The sequence below is a fragment of the Pelodiscus sinensis genome, chromosome 3 (genome assembly GCF_049634645.1).
Source record: "Pelodiscus sinensis isolate JC-2024 chromosome 3, ASM4963464v1, whole genome shotgun sequence".
Taxonomy (NCBI): domain Eukaryota; kingdom Metazoa; phylum Chordata; order Testudines; family Trionychidae; genus Pelodiscus; species Pelodiscus sinensis.
Window position 1 is genome coordinate 140,760,574 of NC_134713.1, and position 24,366 is coordinate 140,784,939.

General features: G+C 45.9%; 1 protein-coding gene across 5 annotated transcripts in view; it reads left to right on the top strand.

Annotated features, from left to right (window-relative positions):
* CMTR1 (cap methyltransferase 1) overlaps window positions 1-24,366 on the top strand; it is an 84,029-nt gene that overhangs the window by 51,498 nt on the left and 8,165 nt on the right. The window contains exons 10-26 of one of the 5 annotated variants that reach the window (XM_075925065.1): window positions 1,827-1,985; window positions 8,564-8,659; window positions 9,239-9,310; window positions 9,979-10,073; window positions 10,174-10,246; window positions 10,479-10,677; window positions 11,394-11,512; window positions 11,745-11,841; window positions 13,133-13,265; window positions 15,024-15,203; window positions 15,998-16,054; window positions 16,960-17,017; window positions 19,422-19,490; window positions 21,085-21,216; window positions 21,730-21,852; window positions 23,313-23,404; window positions 24,043-24,111. In XM_075925065.1, the coding sequence (XP_075781180.1) occupies window positions 1,827-1,985; window positions 8,564-8,659; window positions 9,239-9,310; window positions 9,979-10,073; window positions 10,174-10,246; window positions 10,479-10,677; window positions 11,394-11,512; window positions 11,745-11,841; window positions 13,133-13,265; window positions 15,024-15,203; window positions 15,998-16,054; window positions 16,960-17,017; window positions 19,422-19,490; window positions 21,085-21,216; window positions 21,730-21,852; window positions 23,313-23,404; window positions 24,043-24,111 (1,823 nt within the window). The other 4 variants (XM_075925064.1, XM_075925066.1, XM_075925067.1 and 1 more) reach the window with 4 other exon arrangements.

Genomic DNA, 24,366 nt, shown 5'->3' on the forward strand with positions numbered 1-24,366 from the left:
CTAATGGGCTGTGTCTAGACTGCGTCCTTTTTCAGTAAAAGGGATGCAAATTAGACACATCGCAATTGCAAATGAAGTGGGGATTTAAATCCCCCCTGCTTCATTTGCATAAACATGGCTGCCGCTTTTTTCCGGCTCGGAGCTTTGCCGGAAAAAAGCGCCAGTGTAGATGGGGATCTTTCGGAAAATAAAGCCTTTTCCGAAAGATCCCTTATTCCTTATTTTAAGAGGAATAAGGGATCTTTTGGAAAAGGCTTTATTTTCCGAAAGATCCCCGTTTAGACTGGCGCTTTTTTCCGGCAAAGCTCCAAGCCGGAAAAAAGTGGCAGCCATGTTTATGCAAATGAAGCGGGGGCGATTTAAATCCCCGCTTCATTTGCAATTGCTATGTGTCTAATTTGCATCCCTTTTACAGAAAAGGGATGCAGTTTAGACACAGCCATGGTGTCACAGGAAATCTGTGGATGAGCCAGGAATCAAATCCAACTCTCTTGTATCCCAGTTCAATGCTGTAACCGTTAAACTATCCTTCCTGCTACCCTGAGAGTCAAACACTTGTATGTGAGAACTTTAATTTTTACTCTGTTCGGAATAAAGATTTGATGGTGTCTGTCAAATTGAGACTAATGATTTTGTACTAGCAGGAAATTAAAAACCAAAACCCCTGTGGTACTAAATCTTTGTTCAAAATTCAATGGCCATAGATGTTAATCTGTAAGTAATTCTGTAGCTGTCAGATTTGACCAGGTGTTTCTTAGGAGTTCATTGCCAGATAGAATAGACAGTAGACAGGCAGGCCGTGGTGATACATTCTTGCCCATCTTATGTGTTTAACTTCCCCACTTGGAATGGCTGGAATTGATTTTTGCTAGTTTTCACATGGATGGTGAGAGAAATAGATCATCTAGTAATTTACATTGACTCCTTATAAGCCCATGTTTTAAGTGTGTGTGTGTGTGAGAGAGAGAGAGAGAATATTACTGTCCCCTACTGAACGGAATGAGACCTAAACATGTAGGTTCTTTTCGCAGTTCCATGGCTGAGACCTACAAAAAGAAAAGCCTTGAGAAGTGCAAGTTAATGATAATTCTTCTCTGAGGCTAAGTCATAAAAGTGTATGTAAGCGGGAGAAGGTCCTGCATTGCTGCAGTTTCTTACAGGTGAAATTTTAGCTGGCAATTATGGGCATTAAAAGAAAACCCTAAGTTCATGGAGGATAGGCCATTAATGACTGTTAGCCAGGTTGGGCAGGAATAGTGTCCCAACTAGCTCCTGTTTGCCACAAGCTAGGAATGGGCTACAGGGGATGGACCACTTGATGATTACCTGTTCTGTTCATTCCCACTGGGGCACTTGACATTGGCCATCGTCAGAAGACAGAATATTGAGCTACACAGACCATTGGTCTGACTCAGTATGGCAGTTCTTATGTTCTTTTGCATCTGTCTGTTCTCAACCAGATTCATCCCAGTGTGAAACTTTCTGCACCAGCATTTTGCAGAGCTTGTACCTTCCCTGCTCTGTGGTGACAAATGGTTGCTGGCCTCCCCACTGCTTTTTCATTGAAGCAGGTTGTTCTTGTAGAGCTGAACCTGCTCTAATGATGGTGTCTACACATTTAATTCTCCAGATCCAGTTCCCACATCATCATGGGAATGAGCCAGAAGAAGACTCCTGAAAGCCTTAATTGAGATTCATTAAGCACACTCCAAACTTTTTAATCACAGCAGTGCAACTTGGTATCATTTATCTCGCTGGGCCACAGCATACAGGAGAACATGTGTGTCCAGATGCTTCCAATGTGCTCCATTTGCTTTTTTTTCCAGGCCAAGATGGGCTTCCGGGAAGGAGAAGGTCTGGGGAAATACAGCCAGGGAAGGAAAGATATCGTTGAGACCTCCAATCAAAAGGGAAGGAGAGGCTTGGGACTGACCCTGAAAGGCTTCGATGGGGATCTGAACATTGACTGGCGGGATGAGCCAGAGGTAACTACCCCCCATGCCACATCCCTTTTCTGCTCTGCTTCATTATAGGCTGGGTTCACCCTCCTGGGGTTTCTTGTACCTTCTGATGCAGCTGGCCAAATGCCTGATCATATAATTCAGCAGTTCTCCACAAGGGTCCAGAACCTCTCAGGGGCTGCAGGCAGGTTTCCAGGAGTCCACTGAACAGGGCTGACATTAGATTCACAGGAGCCCTGGGTGGAAAGTTGAAGCCCCCACATATGGGGCAGAAGCCTGAGACCCTGAGTCTTGCCACCCAGGGCTGAAGCTGAAGCCTGAGCAACTTAGCCCTTCAGGGTCTCCCCTGTGGTATGGAGCCCCAGGGAATTGCTCACTATCCCTTAACACTGGCGCTGGCTTTTTCAGAAAAAGACTTTACTCCCGTGGGAATTGCACAACTGAGGGAGCACAGAATCCATACCGTCTGTGGATTTCTTTGCTTTCCTGAGTAAAATGGGGGAGCAAAAAACGCTATGGGGAACTGGAGGCCCTTCCCTAGTGACTCACATGCATCTCCCCAAAGCATTTTGCAGAGATGTAAATCACCGTGGGGAATGGTGGGACAGGGAGGTGGGCTGGACATGCGTGGGTGGAGAGACTTTGGGGGCGGAGCTACAGGCATGCCTGGGTGCGAATGGGTCGGACTGATTCAGTCCCTCTCATTCGCTATTGCAGTGCTCCTGGCTTGGAGGTGTAGAACTTGATGAGCTTGGCGCGGTCTCCTGAGGCAGAGCAAAAATGTAACAACTAAGGCTTTGTCTTAAGTTTTACCAACGAAAAACACCGGTGCAAAAAACGCTTTGTTGGCAGCAGTACTTTCCTGCCAGCACAGCCGTTATTGCTTGTGGGTGAGGGCGGAAGTTGTTTGTCAGCAGGAGACAAACAGTAGCGACATTGCACGCCTTTTATTGGCATGGCTGTAGCCGCACAGCCATGTTGCTAAAAGTTGTTTAGTGCAGCCATAGCGTAAGTAAACAGACTTCTAATACTGTCAGTTAATTTTTCCCACTCTTAGTTAACTATAATAATAAAATAACTAAATGTTACTGTCTGTGAATCTATATAATCTCCCAGGAGTCTAAAACAATGTACAAATTGTAAAGCTCTTTTACGTTGCTAGAGTGGTGTAAAGGAGCTGTATTGTAGTAAATGACAGGAAGGGAATCCTCAGCTAGAAAGATCTGTATACTTTCTCATTTTTCTCCTGTGCCAGAATGGCACATTGGGGCTAGATTTACAGCTCAGCATCTATTTTACTTACCTATTTAAAAAAATAGACTTTCAGGGCAAATAAATCATTTATTAAGCAGTCAATAAACTGTCAGAACCAAGTTCTTTCCAAAGTAGCCAGCCAAGTCCAGAGAAGTTACCAAAGGGATATTAATTATTTTGCACGATATGAATGGCCTTTGCATCATTCATCAAAACCAGCTACAACAGCTCTTTGTGCTTGAGAATTCCCTACAAGACCACATGCAATTGGAGACAAATTATTTGTACATCCTGCAATGTTGTTTCATTCGTGACCGATGGTCTGTAATTGTGGATCATTTTGCATACAAAACCCCCCATAAATTGAAGGAAGCTGCAGCTCAAGGGGAAGACAGAAACAATCATCAGAAGACCATTACAAGTACACTGAAAAACAGAACACCAGCAGAAAGACTGTGTGGAGGTGAGTGAAAATACACAAAAATGTTTTAGTACAGAGAAATAAGATAAGTAGCATGGAACAGCCATAGCAAAGGGGTCTCTTTATTTGCTCTGAGATTTTGAATAGAAAACTCTGTTTTTAAACTTTTTTTTAAGTGATGAGTAGGGTCAGTTTTCACACTACATTATGATTTTTGCACTGTTTTTCATATGATGTTTTATAGTTGATTGCAATCTAATAACACATTGTTATTGAGTATGAGTCTTCTTGGATAGGGACATAAGCCAAATAAGTAAATATTTGTGTGTGTATACAAAATTATGGGATAATTTATTATATTATCAATCTAAATTGAAATCTAGAAATTCAGAACTAAATATAATACAAATAAATCTACTAATCTGAGATTAAAGATTTTAGATTGTATTGTAAACATTTGTGCTCCCTCAAGATTGATCTAACGTCTGCTTTCAGATTTGTGCAGCATGGGTGCCAGCATTCCCTTGTCAAAGACTTACCATCCGCTTAGAAGAAAATTTCTTGACAATAAAGTCTGGAATGGTGGTGCAACTCTTGGTAGGACACAACTGACAGAGACATGCTTACTTGAAGTGTTCCTCAAAGAAAAGTAAAACTTAAAACTGAAGCTTAAAGACAAGAAAATCACTGTTATCATCACTGATGAATGTTGTGATGAGGAAGCAAGATCTGTTCTGAGTATAGTGTTTACAGCATTACAACCTGATTGCAGTGGGCATGTTAACTCATTTTTAGTGCATACAGTGTTTTTGGATGTTGTTAATCAATTGTTTCACAGGCTGTAGTCATAGTAGTTGTAAATGAGTACCAAGTTGATTGTGAAATGTATTAATTGATACTGAGTGACAACGCTAGTTACATGAAAAAGGCATTTGATTCTGTGTTTACGACACTGTTTCCAAATTCTGGGCATATAACCTGTTTGGCACACATTGGTAACTTAATTTGTGAATCATTTAGATAGTCTTTTCAGCTGGTTGATGCATTTGTAAGATATTTCAAAAACATAACTGGTAGTAGGAAAGCAAGGTACCTCCGTTTCATGAGCCCAGATACTACAAGGCTACGTCTACACTGGCCCCTTTTCCGGAAGGGGCATGTAAATTTCACTAGTCGGCGTAGGGAAATCCGCGGGGGATTTAAATATCCCCCGCGGCATTTAAATAAAAATGTCCGCCGCTTTTTTCCGGCTTTTAAAAAAGCCGGAAAAGAGCGTCTAGACTGGCCCCGATCCTCCGGAAAAAGTGCCCTTTTCCGGAGGCTCTTATTCTTACTTTGAAGTAAGAATAAGAGCCTCCGGAAAAGGGCACTTTTTCCGGAGGATCGGGGCCAGTCTAGACGCTCTTTTCCGGCTTTTTTAAAAGCCGGAAAAAAGCGGCGGACATTTTTATTTAAATGCCGCGGGGGATATTTAAATCCCCCGCGGATTTCCCTACGCCGACTAGTGAAATTTACATGCCCCTTCCGGAAAAGGGGCCAGTGTAGACGTAGCCCAAGAGTAAGGATGTGAACTAGTGATTAATTTACTAGTTGAGTAGTCGATGGAATTTCCATCAACTACTCGACTAGTCAATAAGCACTTCCGTGTTCTGCCTTTGAAATGTACGAGAGCCCCAGTGGAGGCTCTTGTGTATTTCAAAGTTGGAATGCTGCGTGGTGCCCAGGGCCAGCGGGAAGTCCCGCTGACTCCGGGCTCCATGTGGGTGCTTCCCAGCACCACGGAGGCCAGGGTCAGCTGGGGAGTCTCCATCTGATCCCAGGCTCCACCTGGCATTTCAAAGTGGCAGCATGCACTTGAGCCCTGGGTCAGCTGGGGACTCCCCAGCTAGCCCTGGGCTCTGTGGTGCTGTTGCTTTTAAAGTGCCCCCCTTGCTGCCTCTATCTGATAGAGGCAGCAAGGCGGGGGTGAGTGATTAGTCAACTATCCTGTCAACTAGTCCTTTATATCCCTATCCCATATAGCCGATAATCCTAGCCCAGATGCAACACACTGGAACAGCTGGTTTAGTGCTATTCAGTATCACTCTTAAGAACTTCCAGTTCTACAAAGAGCTCTTTAATAAAGAAGCTCCTCAGTTCTGTACAAATTATTCAGAAAATGCTGAATGACCCAGATAAGTGTACGCAGCTGAAAGTACAGATCACTTTTCTAGCACAGAAATGTGAACTAATTCTCAGTTTAAATCTGGCATTTTGAGAGCAGGAAGCCTTGCAGTGTTAAAGCATTTGACCTTCTGGAAGAACTACAGATATATTTCAGTTCACATATAGAGCTTCCTTCAGAAAGCATCTCAGAGCTCTTCAAATTTAGAGGGGCAGAAAACTTATCTCCTGTTGATAGATTTGCTTGTCTAGATCTCTTTAAAGAGGCCATGAAGTTTCTGAAAAGATTAACAACTATTTATCATTTGGACAACCGGTCTGATTTTTCTGAGGCTTGTAGGTTATTTGATCTTCACTGTGTTTATATCCTGCCAGAACACTGAGAGTATTTTCTGGCAATACCTGGTTGTAGGGAAAATATTGTGTCTGAAGCTATTCAAAGTCAAGATATTTTTATAGATCTCCATGTGTTTTGGCTTTCAGCGAAAGAGAGAATTCCAGATATCACCAAATCAGCCTTGAATTGTGTAAATGTCTCAAATTCTGCTGATGCAGAGAGAAGTTTTTTTCTCTGTCTGAGTTGAATGATCTCCTTTCTGCCAAAAGGAGCTCACTCAGTGAGAAAAACTTGAAGGCTCTTTGTTTTCTATACTGTAATTTAAATTAAAATACTGAAATGCGGTACCATGATTAACATAACTTTGTGACTTTCATATGTGAAAGTCTGAGCAGTTTAAAATGATGTCTACTTTACTTGTATTTTAGTGTTTGGTGTTCTGTAATGTAATTTAAATGAAAATCCAGGATTAGAACTGGAATGCAGAGTACTGGTTACCAAGTATTGGTAATTTAACTTTCATGTGTTTAACGAAGGCTGAACAGTTTTTTTTGTATGGCAATGTAAATAAATCACCAAAATAAGTGAAACTGGTGTGATATTAATTCATTATTTTGAAAAATAAAATTCACAGAATTTTTAATTTTTGGTGCAGAATTCCCCCAGGAGTAACAGTGGCATAGCTGGGCTATGGAGCTTTTATAGCATGGGGCCAAGGGGAGAGAGGGAAGGAATGCTCAGAAAAAAGTTGAATCTCTGACAGTCACTGTTCTGACTTGCCATGGCAGTTCCTCTTGGTGATCTTTCACTGTGTTTGCGGTGATCAGCTTGAATACTAGTTGGTATAAGGAAGGGTGTTAGATATCGGGTAATTGAGTAGTCATGTAACCACATGAATTCTTATTGGTTACATGACTATTCAGTTATCCTTGGGGGCGGGGCTGACAGCCAATGTGCACTGGCTCTGCTCCTGGGGAGCCTCCTACCACCCCGTGCTGCTGCCTCTGTAACAGAGGCAGCAGCGTGGGATGGGAGGCGGGAGCTGGTCTGCGGGGGATCCAGTTTAAAAATTAGCTTGCCGTGCAGACCGGCTGCCTGCTGCTGTGGCAGTCGCCCCTGTCCCTAGGGTTCCGAGCTCCCTATGGACAGAGGCTGCTACAAGGGGTGAGGGAGGCTGCTGCAGAGGCTTTTCCAGCAGCAGACCCTGTCCACAGGGCATCTTGAGTTCTCCAGGGACAGAGGCTGCTTTGTGGCAGCTTCCTCTGCCCCTCCCCCGCCCCTCCTGGCTGTGTACATGTGGGGGTGGGGGATGGCACCACAGAGCTAGTGCTGGGGGGAACTGGCTTTTAAGTTGGCTCCCCCCTGCACCAGCTCGTGCTCTTCCTACCCCTTACTACCTCTGACACAGGCAGCAAGGGGGGGGGGGGAAATGTGTAGTCGACAAGATTAACCAATAAGCACAGGCTTATCAGTTAATTGTATAGTCAACTACACATTGAAACCCTAGTGTAAGGGTCCGGGAGGCAGGCGGCAAGAACTTTTATGGTAAAAATTCATTCCCATATAGCTGATAATTAGTATCTTTTCCAGGGGTGTTTACTAGCATGTTCTACAGGAAACGTAAAGGCACCATGTTCTTGCATCCTCTCAGGTCCTTTAGCATGTTGGAAATTTGGGAAGGACAGACAGGTTGTTACATGAAAATAAGCCCTTGATCAGCATCCCAGAAGTGACAGATAATATGCTAATATGCTATGTAAAATATCTGGTACATACAGTATCTGGTAAAAATCCAAAGTTGAGTGCACATGATAGTTACGATTTATGTAGGTTGTGAGGGGTCTGGCGCTCTGCCTTACTTACATACTGCACTCAGCACAGTGAAGCCTTAATCACTACTAGGGGTTCTGGGTACTACAGTAATACAAATCCAGTATCAAAGCAAGCAGGGTGCAGCTCCTTTTCCTGGAGAATTAGAGTTATTTTAGTCTTACCCCACAGTCCAAATGATTTCCTCTTGAGATTGTAAAATGTTGGTGGGAGCTGTTTCCAGCCAGAGGCCCATTCAGAGAGTGGAGTGTGGAGAGCATATATGTTACGCACCTGTAGGAAGTAACAGTTTGCCATACAGGCATCTCCCCTGCTGTGTCTCTGAAATGAACCTCTTTGGGGTGGTGTGTTTCAGCTGTTTTATTTCTTGATATTGTCAGCAGTCTGTCCTACTAAAATTATTTGTGATTAGTGGGTTGCATTAGGAAGAATGTTGGTTATTTTGCCCTAAGACTCCTGGGATAAAGCCTACCATGTAAAGATTGTGATGGGGTTGGGATGCCCAACTGCAATTATTAGGGTGTTAGGCAATTATTAGGGTGTTAGGTTCTGAGAAAAAGTATGAGCCTCTTTTGACTCCTCCTATCTTACATTTAGCAGGCTGGTGCCTTTGAACAGGTGAGCTGGTTCCCAGAATGCACCACTGAAATCCCAGATGCCCACGAGATGAAGAATTGGATGACCGTGGGGAAGGTATAAGTCTGAAAAGCAAAGTCCCAGTAGTTCCTCCTTTTGTTTAGACTGATGGTGCTCAGCCTTGTGGAGCTGACATGCTGCTTTGTTTTGGAACAGAGCTGCAGAGAGCCTCAGATATTATGGGGATGAGGGCCAGAGCAGTCCCAGTCTGATGATAATGTGATGTTTGCATTGTCAAGTTGAATTATCCCATCATTATGTATCGCTGCCATTGATATAGACTTCACAAGATGGCGCCTGGATTTCACTACTCTCTTTGTTGTGCTCTGTGACAGTGTTTGATACAATATCCTTTTCTTCCCCTTTTCCTTGCTCCTTGGAGGGGTGGGCAGGGCTGGAGACAGTTCAGGGCTGTATGCTTCCCTCAGCTGGGTCAGCCAGCATGGGGAGTGCTTCTGGGATCCACATTCACCTCCCACGGAGGGCAAACTGCTTGACACTACTCCCAGTGCCAGCCTGGCTTTCTCACTTGCAGCATGTCAGCACAGAGGCTTGTTCTGGGAAGTGCCCCATTATAATAAGAGGCACAGCATCTGCTAACAGAAGGGGGTGGGGTTTCTCATTGCTCTGCCCTAGAGGAAGATGGTGATTGAAGATGAAACAGAATTCTGTCACGAAGAGCTTCTGCACAGTGTCCTGCAGTGCAAGGTGAGCGCATTCTGCTAGCAAGTCATTGAAAGGCGGGGAGGAGAAGGGAAGAGAGCTTGTAAAAAGGCACTGGAGGGATTGGGAAGCGTAGGCAGTTGGTAATGAAATAGGATACCTTTTGCCCCCAGCGCAGGTTTAGCCTGGGTTGGTAACAGTGGGAGGTTGTTACTGCCTGGCCCTTTGAAATGTGTGAAACGACAAGCATGTACATCACAAAAACCGCAGCGGCAGTTGACATAACAGCACCTTCACCGGCAGTGTCAGCAGAAAAGCCAGAGACTAAATGGACTGTGGAGATCAACTCTTTGTTCCTTTGTGCTAATCCCTGTTCCTTCCCAGTTTAGACCACCCTTATCAGGATGGTCATGTGGGAGGAAGGGAGTGATCTTGTGCTGGGATTGCCTGATCTATGGCTAACTAGGCCTTACGCTGTGGAGTTGTCAAACCAGCGCTATTGCCCCTCAGTGTAAGAAGTGAGCACAGAGTGGGACCAGGATTGGACAAAGCTAGGTGCCAGCTTCAGTGAATGTTCCTGTGTTGGTGTCACCCACTCATGACCCAACACAGAGACCTGTGGGGAGGAACTCACCATGGGGTTGGAACCTCTGGAGCGAGCTGTCCCTCCTGCCTGTGTCATGGCTAGTGTAGCTGTGGTTCTGCCTTTGCAGAGTGTGTTTGATGAGCTGGATGGAGAGGAGATGCGTCGAGCCCGGACAAGGTCCAACCCCTACGAGATGATCCGGGGAGTCTTCTTCCTGAACAGGTCTGCAGGGCCTCAGGGTTTGCAGGGCCTTTCTCTTTTGGGTGCAGCAGCCTGGTGAGCCTGGGGTAAATTAATGGGTGCCTTTTTTGTGCCTTTGCAGAGCGGCGATGAAGATGGCGAACATGGACTATGTCTTCGACCACATGTTCACGAACCCGAAGGACTCTCATGGGGTGAGGGTCTCTCTTGTCCTTTTGAATCAGTGATGATTCTCCAAAGGAAAGGGAAATGGGAGGGGGGAGGAGGAGGGAAGATCCCTCATGGCACCATTAGGGACAAAGGCTGTTTTAAAAAGACAGAACTCCTGGTATGGAGGGCAGGAGCCTAGCAACAGGCTGCTGTCATTTGCTTGCTTGGTGGGACGTTGCTACTGGACTCTTCGAATTTTCCAATTTCCTTTTGCAGAAGCCCCTAATAAAGGAACGGGATGCAGAGCTGCTTTACTTTGCTGATGTGTGCGCCGGCCCCGGGGGCTTCTCAGAGTATGTGCTCTGGAGGAAGAAGTGGCACGCAAAGGGGTTCGGCATGACCTTGAAAGGACCAAATGACTTTAAACTGGAAGATTTTTATTCTGCCTCCAGTGAGCTCTTTGAGCCTTATTACGGTACGAGTTGTGCGTGTGTGTATGACGTTGCCTGCATTACAGAGGTTCAACTTCAGAGTAGGTGGAGGACTGATAAACTGTTGGTGTTGGGGATCAAGAGATCTGTTCATGATAACCATCTCAGAGCCATTCTTACAGTAGAGGAGGAATTGTTTCGTTTCTTCCTGGACAGAAAGATGTGGCATAGTCCGGCCCTGTTGGGAAGCGAGAGGAGGGAACAATTTGTGCTTTACCAAAGCTGACACACATTTTTTTAAAACCAGAGAATCACAGTCCAACGAATGTAAGCAGAACCAAATCTGGCCAAAGAAAATTGCTGAGCAAGGCTCATGTATGAGAGAGCTCTTGAAAGTGGTGCTGAGGCAGCTTCTAGCATTTGTGCACTCGCAGACTGATTGTTGGTAATGTTAGCTAGGGATGTGACGGTTTAACTAGTTAACTGGTAACCTTTCCCTTAAGGTTAACCAGTGAGGGGGCACTGTGGACAGGAGCGGTGGCAGAGGGGGCGCTCCAGCCCAGTGGCAGGCAGGCGGGCTCCCCACTCATCCCCTCCTTAACTGGTTTAAGCAATAGGTTTAACTGGCTAGCCAATTAAACAGTGGTTTACATCTCTAATGTTAGCTCATTGAAGGTGAGACCATTGATCACCTGCATGTCCTGGTCTCTTGCAAGCGCTCTGCAATCACTCTTACAAATGCCTTTTCTTTTCCCCTTAGGAGAGGGTGGGATTGACGGAGATGGAGACATCACCCGCCCAGAAAACATCACTGCATTCCGAAATTTTGTTTTGGACAACACCGATCGCAAGGGGGTGCATTTCTTAATGGCAGATGGGGTGCGTTCATTCCTCCTTTTCTCTGCAATGAGTGGCCACAGAGGCGGGATGCCCTTTCACAGTTACTGCCTGAGGTTTGGAGAGGCTCTCTGTGAAATCTCCTGACAGCAGCAGTTTATCCCAGGACATAGAAATGATTGCAAATCACAAAACGTAGCTATAAACACCTATAAGATTCCCCCATTTAAGCAACAGATTTGTGAAGGCATTTGTCATTTGATGTGTGTTTCAGGGTTTCTCTGTGGAGGGTCAGGAGAACCTGCAGGAAATTCTAAGCAAACAGTTGTTGCTTTGCCAGTTCCTTACAGGACTCTCTATCATCCGGACAGGTATCTTTTCTTTTTTCTCCCCCTTCTTTCCAGATGGATGCTATAGAACATTGCATGGAGTCATTCTATTGAATGTAATACATGTGTTCCCCTAGTCCCTCAGAGAAGGTTGCCAGAGATTTCAGGAAACCTTGCTGTGCCATTGCTGTGGTCCCTCCAGCTGGAGAAGGAGCAAAACATCTAAGTAAAATCCCTACTTTTCTGTTGATTCTTATACATTACTGGCTAATGCAGCCTCTTCCTGAGCAAGCCAATTGGCTGGTAGAAGCAGCCCAGCTTTTGAGAAGTTCTGATTTGTGGCCTCTCCCATGAGAAGCCATCACCCTGGCTTCAGAATGAGGCGCTGTTTCCCTTTTTCCTACTGCCAGCTTGTTCCTCTGCGCTCCTCCCCCTTTCCCTCCCAGTTTGGACCACCCTTGTCAGGGTCGATATGTGTGGGGCAGAGGGAGGGGGAGAACTTGTGCTGGGATTGCCTGATCTATGACTAAATAGATAGCGAGGGCTGGCATTGCAGTCCGTCCTTTGGTGATTCTTACCCTGTGCCAGGATCGGTGAGTGTTCAGTGTGCCCTTCCAAAGCAGCTGGTCCTGCACTGAGAAGTCAGAGTGAAAGTGGTTAGAAATGCTCACCAAGCGCTTGCTTCTCTTGTCCTCAGGGCTCCCAGGTATTTGAAGCTCTGACCCAGCAGGCAGTTGCCTCTCATTGATATTGTAAAGAGTGGCCTTCTTTGTGTCTTACCTATTCAAGCATCTCCTGTGGGAATGAAAGTCACAAAGCTGAGTGCTTCAGTCTGTCCCTGAGGGAGTGAGGAGACTCACTTGAAGGCAAAGGGCTCAGACGCTCCTCTACTGAGATGTGTTTTAAAAGATTTTAATTTCAAATCCAGCCTTTCCCCCAGCATGAGGCTCTTGGAAGGATGAGAGCTGTGCTCTGTCAAGGACTGCACACAGTGTGCTGCTGGGCCAGAGGTCTGGGCCCCTAGGTGGGGAGCGCTGTGGAAGCACCACACAGAGTGCTTTGTTCTTAGTGACATCCCCTCCATCTGCCTGCAAGCTGCCTCTTCCTTTCCTGGGTCTTTGGGAGGCGAGGAGCTAAGTGAAGGGATGGTATGTGGTACCCACATAGTACATCTTCTTAGACTGATTTATGTAAGTGTTTTTTTGATGCAGTTTAACTCTACAAAAATGTACTTGTGGGTGTGTGCATGGGTGGGCGCAGGCGATTGAGAGATCTGTATTTTTCCCCTCTTCCCTTATAACCTGCCTGCAATGTATTTCCTTTGCTGCCACAGGAGGACACTTTATCTGCAAAACCTTTGACTTGTTCACGCCATTTAGCGTGGGGCTTATATATTTGCTGTACTGCTGCTTTGAGCGAGTGAGTCTCTTTAAACCTGTGACGAGCCGTCCTGCTAACTCAGAGAGGTGAGATCCTAGAAGAAGAATAAAACAGCCCTTTCCCCTGAAAACTGCAATAGCTAGATTTGTGTAGCTGCAAGTTTAGTGTAAACTCCATGACCTGTCTTATCTGTCTCATAAAATGAAATACTTTAAATCGGGGCTACTCAAATTTGGAAGCCCCGGGAGCCACAGTGATATTCACAGCATATGCTGAAGGCTGCAACCTAAGTGTGGTTGCATGTACATGCAAATATATGCAAATAGCTTCTTTCACAGTGACAGGCATGAATACAATGATTAAGGCAAGACTACACAACACACAGGCCCCATTTAAGTCAATTCTGCTATTAATAATATGCAATATTTACCTGATTTCCACCCATATGACAGCACTTAAGGGGCAATGACAGTCCAGGAATTTAACTACTAAAACGCATCTCAACAGAAGACCTTTATATTGACTCGCCATTTTGGAGCATGTTCCCAATGGAGGCCATGTTCAAAGGATCCTACCCACGGGCCGCGTGTTGAGCCCTGCATAAACCCAAACCACCTCGCAGGCCGCAAACAAACAGGCTGCTGGCTGCAGGCGGCCCACAGGCTGCGCGTTGAGTAGCCCTGCTTTAAATGCTTAGAAAATGAAGTGTTTGTCAGGTTTAAGAGACTATTTGCCAAATTGCCATAGTCTTTTTCTGCCTGGGCTGTCTACTTCCAATATGAGAACAATGGAGTTCAATGTAAAATATGTTCTATTTTGCAAGATGCAAACTAAGTACCTAGCTAAGCTAGGGCATGTTATGTACATTAAAGTGGTATATTTTCAACTCTGTGGATCCCATAATGCTGTACTGGTTGTACATGTGGCACACCTTAAATGTAGCCATCTCTGGGGAGGAGCACAACAGCCAGACAACACATACAGCACACCCCACAACAGGGATAGAAAGATAAACTTTCCAGTACCAGAATTCTCACAAGACATGCCAAGGGAACATTAATGTCAACACAGAAAATCTTTATTTAAGTAGCACCTCTGTGGCTTCACACCATTTCCCCATTGTTAGTTTCGGAGCCTTCGTAACTTCCATCATCTGAGAACATCCCCCCTTGATCTCTGCACTTTATCTGACCTCTCTCTCTCTCCAATATCCTCCGGAAACCTGTATCTTTTTGCCTCCTTCATCTGTTTTATACTCAGCTATCTAGGAGCTGGGGAAAATATAAATTCCATGCCAGAGTCCTCATTAGGAGCCAGGTGTCCAGAGACCCAGTCCTATTCTCTGAACTTTTGAAGGGCCTCGATGTTTTTGGTGTCATTCAGATGCAAAGTGTGCTGTGAAATAAAGTGAGACAGACATTTGAGCCTGTACAGGGAAGCTTTACCTTCCAGTGCCAGCCACTTTCACTGCCATACCAAAATGGTAGAGTTGTGAGCTAGTCATTGGCTGATTACACCTGCATTTGGAATAGGATTAAAACTGACTGTATTTTAGCATTAGCTCTGTGGGCCTATTTCTTTAAAGAACTGAGCTTGTGAAATTTGAGGGGTTTTGGGAAAGGATTGAGATCAACTCTTGCAGAGTAGGAAAAGGGGAAGGAAGTATTATAGCCCTGCAGTGGGCTTGCCTGCACTTCCGTGAGCCATAGGTGCTCTGGGGCAGAGAAGTTCCTGACATGGGGAAGCCAGAGGGGTGGTCTTGGGAGGTGGGGGAATGTGTGTGAAAGAAAAGTTGGATATGTAGGAGGACTGATTCCAAGTGGAATCTCTGGTTTGCTTTGCAGGTATGTCGTGTGTAGAGGGCTGAAGTCAGGCATCGATGATGTGCGGGAATACCTCTTCATGGTGAACATCAAACTCAACCAGCTGCGCAACTCTGACCTGGATGTAAATCTTGTTGTTCCCATGGAAGTGATTAAGGGTGACCATGAGTTTTATGACTTCATGGTCCAGTCAAATGAAAGGTGAGTGCAGAAGCAAGAAGGAGGAAAGCTGGTTCCAGCAAATAGGTCAGGTTCAGATGTGACTGAGGCTTGGGTACCCTTTCTCCCTGAGCTGCCAAACCGCTCAGTTACAAGAGTCCTGCTCTTGGAGAGACCTGTGCAGCAGACAGGCCCAGCAAGGGGAGATACACTGCATGGCTGGTGAGTGTTCACGTTGGAAGAACTGACCTGCAGTGTCAGGAACATAAAAGGGTGTGCTTCCCAGTGACCCTGCAGTCCTCGTAGTGGCATTCTGGGTTGTGACTAGGGATGTGGAGGAGTAGTTGACTACCCGATAAGCAGGAGCTTATCAGGTAGTATTATAGACTACTTGATCACTCCCCCTCCCCCCGTCTGCTTGTCTGTCTCAGCACAAGCCAGCTACTGCTGCTGTGTCCCTTTAAAAATGCAGAGTGGCAGCATAAGGGTTGTTCTGAGACCCTGCAGGGGACCAGATAATGAGCCAGTATCTTTGCACACCGGCTGTCAGTTTAAGAGTGCAGAGCAGCAGCCGGGAGTTGTGCTCAGATGCAGCCTGAGTTGGAAGTGAGCACTTTAAGCACCCTTCCTTAATGATTAGATGATGGAAATTCCATCGACTACTTGATTAGTAAATTAATCGCTACTGAACATCCTTAGTTGGGACAGTCCAGGTCTGTTTTAAAGCAGGGGCGCTTGCTTCTGGTGCACAGGACTTGTTCAGCCTGCTTTGTGCAGCAGGACAATTTGCATGATGGATAATTTGCTCCATGACTGAAACCCACTTTCTCTTGCAGCCACTGTAAAGTTCAGATCAAAGCACTAGCAAAAATTCACGCCTTTGTTCAAGACACGTGAGTATCTACCTCAAGAAGCGGGAGCTTCGGGAGAGGACTGAATTATGGGCTGTGTTCACTGACCTGTATGCTTTATCCATTTTAATGCTCTTCCTGGCCCAAGCTGGGACTTGGCTTGTCCCTGAAGCAGGCATCTTAGTAGCCCATACAGTTACAGGCTAGCTAGTGTCACCATATGTGCTGTTCTCTGCTCTCTGAAACACGGAGATAGCTAAAGGAGACTGATTGGCTTGAAATAATTTGTAACTGCTACTAGGATCCTCTCTACTGGGCTTGCAAAAGGGCTACCTACCTTCTAGGGCCCATAAATGGGCCCATTTCTGAGAAGGGACATGAACAGAGGATTGGCACAAGGAGTGAAACACATTATAGAAAATAGTTGTTTGATACACAGAGGTAGTTGCACTTACTGCTCAAGCACCATCCAGAAACAGCACAGGGCTGGGAGCCAGGGTCCTCAGGGGAGCCGAACCCTGGTTCTGACAGTAACTTGGTTAGCCTTCAGCAAATCACTGCATACCTCTGTACTGCTGTTTCTTTGTGTAAACTAGAGACACTGCTCCCCTCTTCAGGCAATTGTGGGGAAGAATAAGTTTTTGTTAGTGCAGCCCTGTAAAAAGCTACCATCCTAACAGTGTAGTAATGTTTCATAAAAGTCCTGAAGTCCTGGCAATAGACACTTCCCCTGCAGCTGCCAGAGATCAGCTCTGCTGTGAGGCAGGGAGAGGCTGCTGATCTTTGGTTCAGATTGTGAAGTGGGTGGGTAATTGGGGAAAGGGCTTCCACTGATCACAGTGTGTTTCATTCCCAAAGAAGCTGCTCCATGGAGGCTGACAGGTTGTTAGGGTTGCAAGACCAAAGAGGCTTTCACTGTGTTAACAACCTGCTGAATTTTCCTCTAGGACCCTGAGTGAGCCACGGCAGGCTGACATTCGAAAGGAGTGCCTCCGGCTGTGGGGGGTGAGTCATGCAGTTGTGGATTCCATTCCTACTGTGGCACAGTAGGGCGTGGGAGGAGCTCTGGCACTCCAGCCAGTAACGTTAATACCTTTCCTATAGGGCCGGACTATGTTAATAGGTGAGATTACTGTGCACATTTTGGGCTAGGAAAAGTCACCTAAACAGCTGCTCATTATGTATTGTTTGTGGAGCAGGCCATTGATTATGCAGAGGGGCAGTGTTATGCTGCAGCTGAAAGTATAACACAATGAATAAGCTATGTGGCCAGTAGGTCCCTAGCAGAAAAACACTCAAAAAATCTTAATCACTAGTTGCAGCCTGTCTTCCCTATGAGCCTAGTGTTGAAGGATATTGTTGCAATGAGTTCCACGGGCTAATCACGAGTACTCGGTGAAACAGTATTGAGCTGATGTTCCCATTGTTTATGTGTGCAGCACATAAAAATCTGTTGGGTGCTTTCCTAAAAAATGCAGCAATGATCATAGGACAGAAAGGAACCTCAAGAAATCATCAAGGTCAGTTTCTTGCACTCATGGCAGAACCAAGCACAATCTGGACCATCCCTGATAGGTGTTAGTCTAACCTGCTCTTAAAAGTGTCCAATAATGGAGCAAAATGCAGGACAATGTAGCACTTTAAAGACTAACAAGATGGTTTAATAGATGATGAGCTTTCGTGGGCCAGACCCGAAAGCTCATCATCTAATAAACCATCTTGTTAGTCTTTAAAGTGCTACATTGTCTTGCATTTTGCTTCAGCTACCCCAGACTAACACGGCTACATTTCTATCACTATTCCAATAATGGAGATTTCATAACCATCCTAGGCAATTTATTCTAGTGATTAACCACCCTGACAGGGAGCTTTTTCTAATGTCCAGATGTCTAAACCTCCCTTGTTGCAGTTTAAGCCCATTGCTTCTTGTCCTGTCATCAGAAGTTAAGGAGAATAATTTTTCTCCCTTCTCCTTGTAACAGCCTTTTAGGTACTTGAAAACAGCTATCATGTCCCCTCTCAGTCTTCTCTTTTCCAGACTAAACAAAGCCAGTTCTTTCAGTCTTTCCTTATAGTTCGTTTTCTAGTCCTTTAATCATTTTTGTTGATCTTCTTTGGACTTCATCCAATTTGTCCACATCTTGTCTGAAATGTGGCGCCCAGAACTGGACACAGCACTCCAGTTAAGACTTAATCAGTGCAGAGTAGAGCGGAAGAGTTACTTACTTACAACACTCCTGGTAATATGTCCTAGAATCATGTTTGCTGTTTTTGCAACAGTGTTACATTGTTGATTCATATTTAATTTGTGGTCCACTATGACCCCTAAGTCCCTTTCTGCAGTACTCCTTCCTAGAGAGTAATTTTCGATTTTGTTTGTGTGCAACTTACTGTTCCTTCCTAAGTGGAGTACTTTGCATTTGTCCTTATTGAATTTCATCCTGTTTACCTCAAACCATTTCTATAGCTTGTCCAGATCATTTTGAATTATAGTCCTGCCCTAAGGACAGTGATGGGCAACCTAGGATAGTGAGTGGGCTGCATGAGTGACCCTCCTTCATCTGTGGGCTGCAAGATTGTCCTAAGATGATCTCCCATGATAGGATAGTTTTGTTAACTGTGCTTGCGTACCTAGAATTTGCGAGGTGTGCTAATTGAACTGTAGCTGCGCTTTGATTGGATGCAGCGGGAGCAGACAGTGTGGTGTGCAATCAGCCTGCACCTCTCCTCACATGCCCTCGCTTTGGGTATGTGCCACTTCAGTAACACTGGCAGGAAAAAAACTATGTGGAAGGAAATTAGCAGAATCTGGCAATCCTGCGCATGGGCAATGGTAAACAAAATGTCTCTCAGGCTGCATGCAAAACCCCTATAGGTTACAGGTTGCCCATCATTGGTCTAAGTACTTGCAAACCCTCCCAGCTTGGTATCATTCGCAAACTTTATAAGTATGATTTCTGCGCCATTGTCTAAATACTTGATGAAATTATGAACAGCACTGGACCCAGAACTGATCCCTACAGGTGCCCACTCCTTATGCCATTCTAGCATGACTGTGAACCATTGATAACTGTGTTCTGGGAATGGTTATCCAACCAGTTATGTACTCGTCTGATAGTAGCTCCATCTAGGCTTTATTTCCCTAGTCTGTTAGTGAGAATGTCCTGAAAAGCTTACAATCCATTCCTTATTTAAATCACCTGCCATATCCCGTGAAAGATGCTGTGTCTGTGTCAAGCCACATGCATTTTGTGTACATCCCCCCTGGCTGGTACCATGAATGGAAAGAACATTAGGGTCAAGGGTTGGAGTGTCCTTAATGGCAGAGAAGCCTTGGTTGTGCAGGCCCTGAAGACATGACTGTGCAACAAGGAGTAAGACTTGCAATCGATCCCTTGTCTTGTTCCAGATTCCAGATCAGGCCCGAGTTGCTCCATCCTCCTCGGATCCCAGGTCCAAGTTCTTTGAGCTCATCCAGGTGAGACCTTAAACTGAAACTGGTTCTGAACAGGTGGGTGCAATGCTTATTGTTACACATACTGCCACAGGAGTCAAATGGAAAAGACTGGCTCTAGGTTGTTTCCATCAGCATATTCTCTGTTGCTTGGGGTTTGCTGTGGTTATGGGTGCCTATTTTAAAAACAAGGTAGCCTCGTTTAACATTACTTAAACATTGGGGTTTCCATTACATCATTTGAGAAACAATTCCACAGATTTAGCTGATGTCTCTTTAATGACCCTGAGGTCATTAGCTCTGACACCGAAGGGGAGCCAGGGAATAAAGAGGTCTTTGGCAGGGGAGGTCTTGCCCTGAATGAAGGAACACCAGAAGTTTGCACGTTCTTTGAAGCCCACAGTAGGATTGAATTCCCATGAGGAATTTTAAACAAACAATTTCATACTGAACGCACCAGTGGTGTTTGCAAAGCTTGGGTGTAGCGGAGTTGGGGCGCAGGGGCTTGCCGTGCTCTGCCCGCTTAGCATTCCAGCTGAGAGCAGGGTTGAGGTGTGGGGGTTTGCGATGGATCCTGGAATGCTGGTTGGGTGGAGTAAGGAAAGCCCTTCCCCCTCCATGCCTTGACCCCACTCCCCAGCTGGTACGTGAGGTTGGCAGAGCAGGACGAGCCTCATAATGGAACACTGCACGACTCTAAGCGAGTATCATAGAATCATAGAATAATAGGACTGGAAGGGACCTCGAGAGGTCATCGAGTCCAGCCCCCCGCTCTCAAGGCAGGATCAAGGCAGTATGTCCTCCAATAGATCAGCAACCTAATAACAAAACAGTGTTAACCAGGACAACCATAAGTGAAGAGTTACTCTACTGTGACACTCATTTTTCGAAAAGGAGGTTGTGGTGAAGAATGGAACCTCATAGGAGAGCCTGCCCTTGACAGAGCTATGAATATTCTGGAGGGTCTTCTAAGACCTTGCAGCACTTCCCCTCATGTTCTGATCCCTCCTTTGGGCACACTTCTGTCAAACCAGTGCTGCTTTTGGCCTGAAAGGGACAGGTTCCTTTCCTTTCTAATCCTGTAGCAGAGCAGTGGAAGCAATTGGTGTAGTTGGGAAGTAGAGAGGCCATCTTAGCTGCTTGCAACAAACAAACCGTGAAAGTGAAATGAATCCTCTTTTATTTAAGAGACAGCTTTGGCCTTGACACCAATTCTGTAGAAGGCAGGTAAATAGCTTTGTATCCAGGCCTGTTCTTTTCCCTTCACACTCCTTCCTTGGTGCCTCCTATAGGGGCTCAGCAAGGAAATTGAAATAGCCTCTCAGTACAAGTGAGTGGTTTTGTGGGCAAGAGCTCATGGTCTCTCCAGATGTCAAATTTCTCCTCGTCCTTGTCTATGCTGGGGATGCTAGCTTTTCCTCTGCGGCCCTGCTTAGTATAATTGACACCAGGCTAAGTCTCACGAGTGTCCAGGCTAGAATTTGCACCCATGTAGCTAACAGCTGTGGCTGAAATCAAGGCACATCCTGATGCACACAAAGCTTTTTGTTGCTGTTGCATCTATTGTTGTATCTGTAATCGGGTAACACACTGTTCTCTTCCTGCCTTTGTACTTCAGGGAACAGACATTGATATCTTTAGTTTTAAACCAACACCACTCAACTCAAAAACGCTGGAGAAGATCCGCCATGTTTTAGATTACAGATGTATGGTATCTGGAAGTGAACAGAAGTTTCTGCTAGGGTTGGGGGTAAGTGCAGACAACTGACTTGAGAGCAGGAAGTTCCCTGTCTAATTAAGCTGTTTGTTTACAATCTATTTTGAAGGTATTACCTAGCAATTTCATCCCACCTGCCTGTCCTTATACTATGAGACAGAGGAAGGGGGGTAGGGAGATAAGGGTGACCAATGGACCTTTCTTAAGACCACTGGTTGTTTTGTATTCCTTAGTCCTCCAGTCCCCACACTAAATAATCTTGGTTTTGAAAATCTCTCCTCACAGAGCATGCTGCACTTCCTCCATCTAATAAATCTTTTCTCTGCTCATCTCCGAGCAGTATCTCTGGTGGGTTGGTCAGGGGCCCTGCCTAATGTTAGGATCTGTGTGTGGGTTCCTCTGCAGCTGAGCTGTAGGCTCCTTCCTTGAGATGTTGTCAGCAGGAATGAATATATTCTCAGGGCTGTTTGTCAGCTAAGCTAGAAAGAACATGCCCCATTCCTGCTTGGAATTAACCTTGCCCTGTTTCTCTTCGCCTGTGCGCAGAAATCCCAGATCTACACGTGGGATGGTCGCCAGTCAGATCGCTGGATGAAACTGGACCTGAAAACTGAGCTGCCGCGGGATACCCTTCTCTCCGTGGAGATTGTTCATGAGCTAAAAGGAGAGGTCAGAGATTGTTCCTTCCCCATAAGGGGGCAGTCCATAGTCTGCCTGCAGTTTGTGATTGCTAGGAGTACATGGTAGGTAGATGGTCCATCTGTGCAGCTTCTGAGAGGATTCCCTGGGAAGTTGTTTTGGGATAAGCTCTCCTTTCCTGTTTATAGCCAGAGATTCATAGATGACTGCTTCCCTTCAGTGGTATTCTGCATCATCTCCATGGTTGATCTATTGTCTGATCAAACATATCTCAGTGGCCTTTGGTGATCACACATACATGTCTGCACTTGCAGTGCTGCTGTGAGCTATATGTGTACCCCCTACCACTCCACAGGTGGCTACATTTCAAAGATGCTGAATGTACAGAGTTTGTGAAGTGGGTTTGGATCTGTTGCAACAAAGGTGCTACAAAGGCATCAGCTGGAGGAGGTGTTTGAAGCATTGATCTTAGATTATTTGCTGAACTATCTGACCGGTGTCTGGCATTGTTTTATTTTTGTAACTTCCACGTTAGTTGTCATAAACAACATATGACAATCTGTAATGCACAGACTTATTGAAATATGATTCAGTTCTGTGATAGTCTTAGGGGGAAAGCTGATGTTCTGAGAACCAAAGGACTTTTCAGTAGAAGGTGTGAAATGTGACCCTTTGTTGACAAGGCTGGCTGAGGTTGTGCTGCATGTAGAAGATGGTGTTGTTATTGTAGTGATCTGCTGTGTTTTAAGCTGAGTAGATTTCTTTGATTAGTCTATAAGAGGCTGAGCAGTCACAGACCCTAAAACTGCCCTACATGTCCACATGTGCTCAGCCACTTGATAATTGCAGCTCTTAAAAACAGACAGTGGGGCAGTGTTCTTTGTAAGCTGTACGCTTGTGCAGCCGCTCAAGAGAAATTCAAATGCCACCCAGCTGATTCGCAGAGCGCCCACAGCTAGGTTTAATGTTTCTATTGGTGGTGCATGTTCATACATGTCTCAGTGCATATACAAAAATGTATTCTGCACATGGATGGAGAATATCCACACGTGGATGGAAAAGATTAGCAGGAACATAGAGGTGGGGCCAGCCCAGAGGCTTACCAGGGCTCCATGGCATTCCTGAATGGAAATACAGGGTCAAAGCTTGTGACCTTGCTCCTGGAGGTGGAGCAGCGAATTCAGTCTTGTGAGGGGAATGATTTGTAGGGCATCTAGCTGACTCAGTGTGGTGGTGATGGGGTTCGTAGAGTTGTCCCAGCCCTCCCCCAAGGGACTGGTATACAGGGTTTGTAGGATAGAAGATTGAAGCAGGGGAAGGGAAGAAGTCCCAGAGAATTCACTGGGGAGAGGAGAGGGGGACCAGCAGCAGAAAAAGTTCCCAAAGGCAGGAGATGGGTCTCCTCCTCTGGAGGTGGTGATGGGAGGCATAGAACCGGCTGAGTGCCAGCAGACAGCTTGTAACCTAACTCCCTGTGTTTCTCTCCTTAGGGGAAAGCCCAGCGAAAGATCAAGGCCATCCATATCCTGGATGTCTTGGTGCTGAATGGCAATGATGTCCGAGAGCAGCACTTTAACCAGCGGTAGGTAGGCTCTGGGAGTTTCTCTCGTGCATGGAGCCGAGAGCTGTCGGATCTTGGCTGGCTCATAGGCTGCCCTGTTGCTCATAGGCCACCAGGAACTGAGAGTGCTTAGTTGATGCGCTTGTACACAGATGGACTGTGGAACCATCTCTGAAGTGGGAGCCTCCTCTCTTTGCCCACCCCCTCTATGCAGCAGAGAAGGCCTGGCTCCCTTTTGAGTCTGGAGTGAGCTGGCTAACCATATGGATATACTCAGCACTGCTGGCAATCTGACTGGGAAGGGTTGTGCCTTGCTGCAGAAAGGGAAGAGCCCTACAGTTCCTTCCTTAGCCCAGCACATCTGTTAGTCCCGCTCCCCTGTTCATGCATGAATGGGCTCATCAGCACACGCTGCGTTAGGACTTCCTAGCGGAACCTATGGAGATTCATCCCTACTGCAGAAACCCTGCAATTGCTATTGCAGGACACCATGCTGGGGGAGCAGACAGCCTCTGAGGATGTTTGGGTGACTGGTGTCAGAGCGGGTTGTGTGGACAGAGGTCTCCTTGGCATCCCCTCCTGTCCCAGGGAAGCTGTCCCTAGATAATGCCACCAGAGCAGTAGCTAAAGCACAGAATTCTCTTCCCTGTTTGTTCTAGGATTCAGCTAGCAGAGAAGTTTGTCAAAGCTGTTTCCAAACCTAGCCGGCCGGATATGAACCCCATCCGGTGAGTGCTGCCTCCTTCCACATCCACCTTCATCTCAGGACTTCTGGGGCTTTGGGACTCATTTGCTGGAGGGTGAAGACATGGAGCGTAGCCTGACTTGCTCCCAGGCCTGCATAATATGTAGCTGGTGTTCAGTCTCATAGTGTATGCTAGAAGATAGCAAGCGGCCCTTTGCATTTTGGAGATGATGCTGATGGGTGGGTGTTTTAGGTACTCTCAGATTAACCTTCTGGAGATCAAACATTCGTGCTGCCT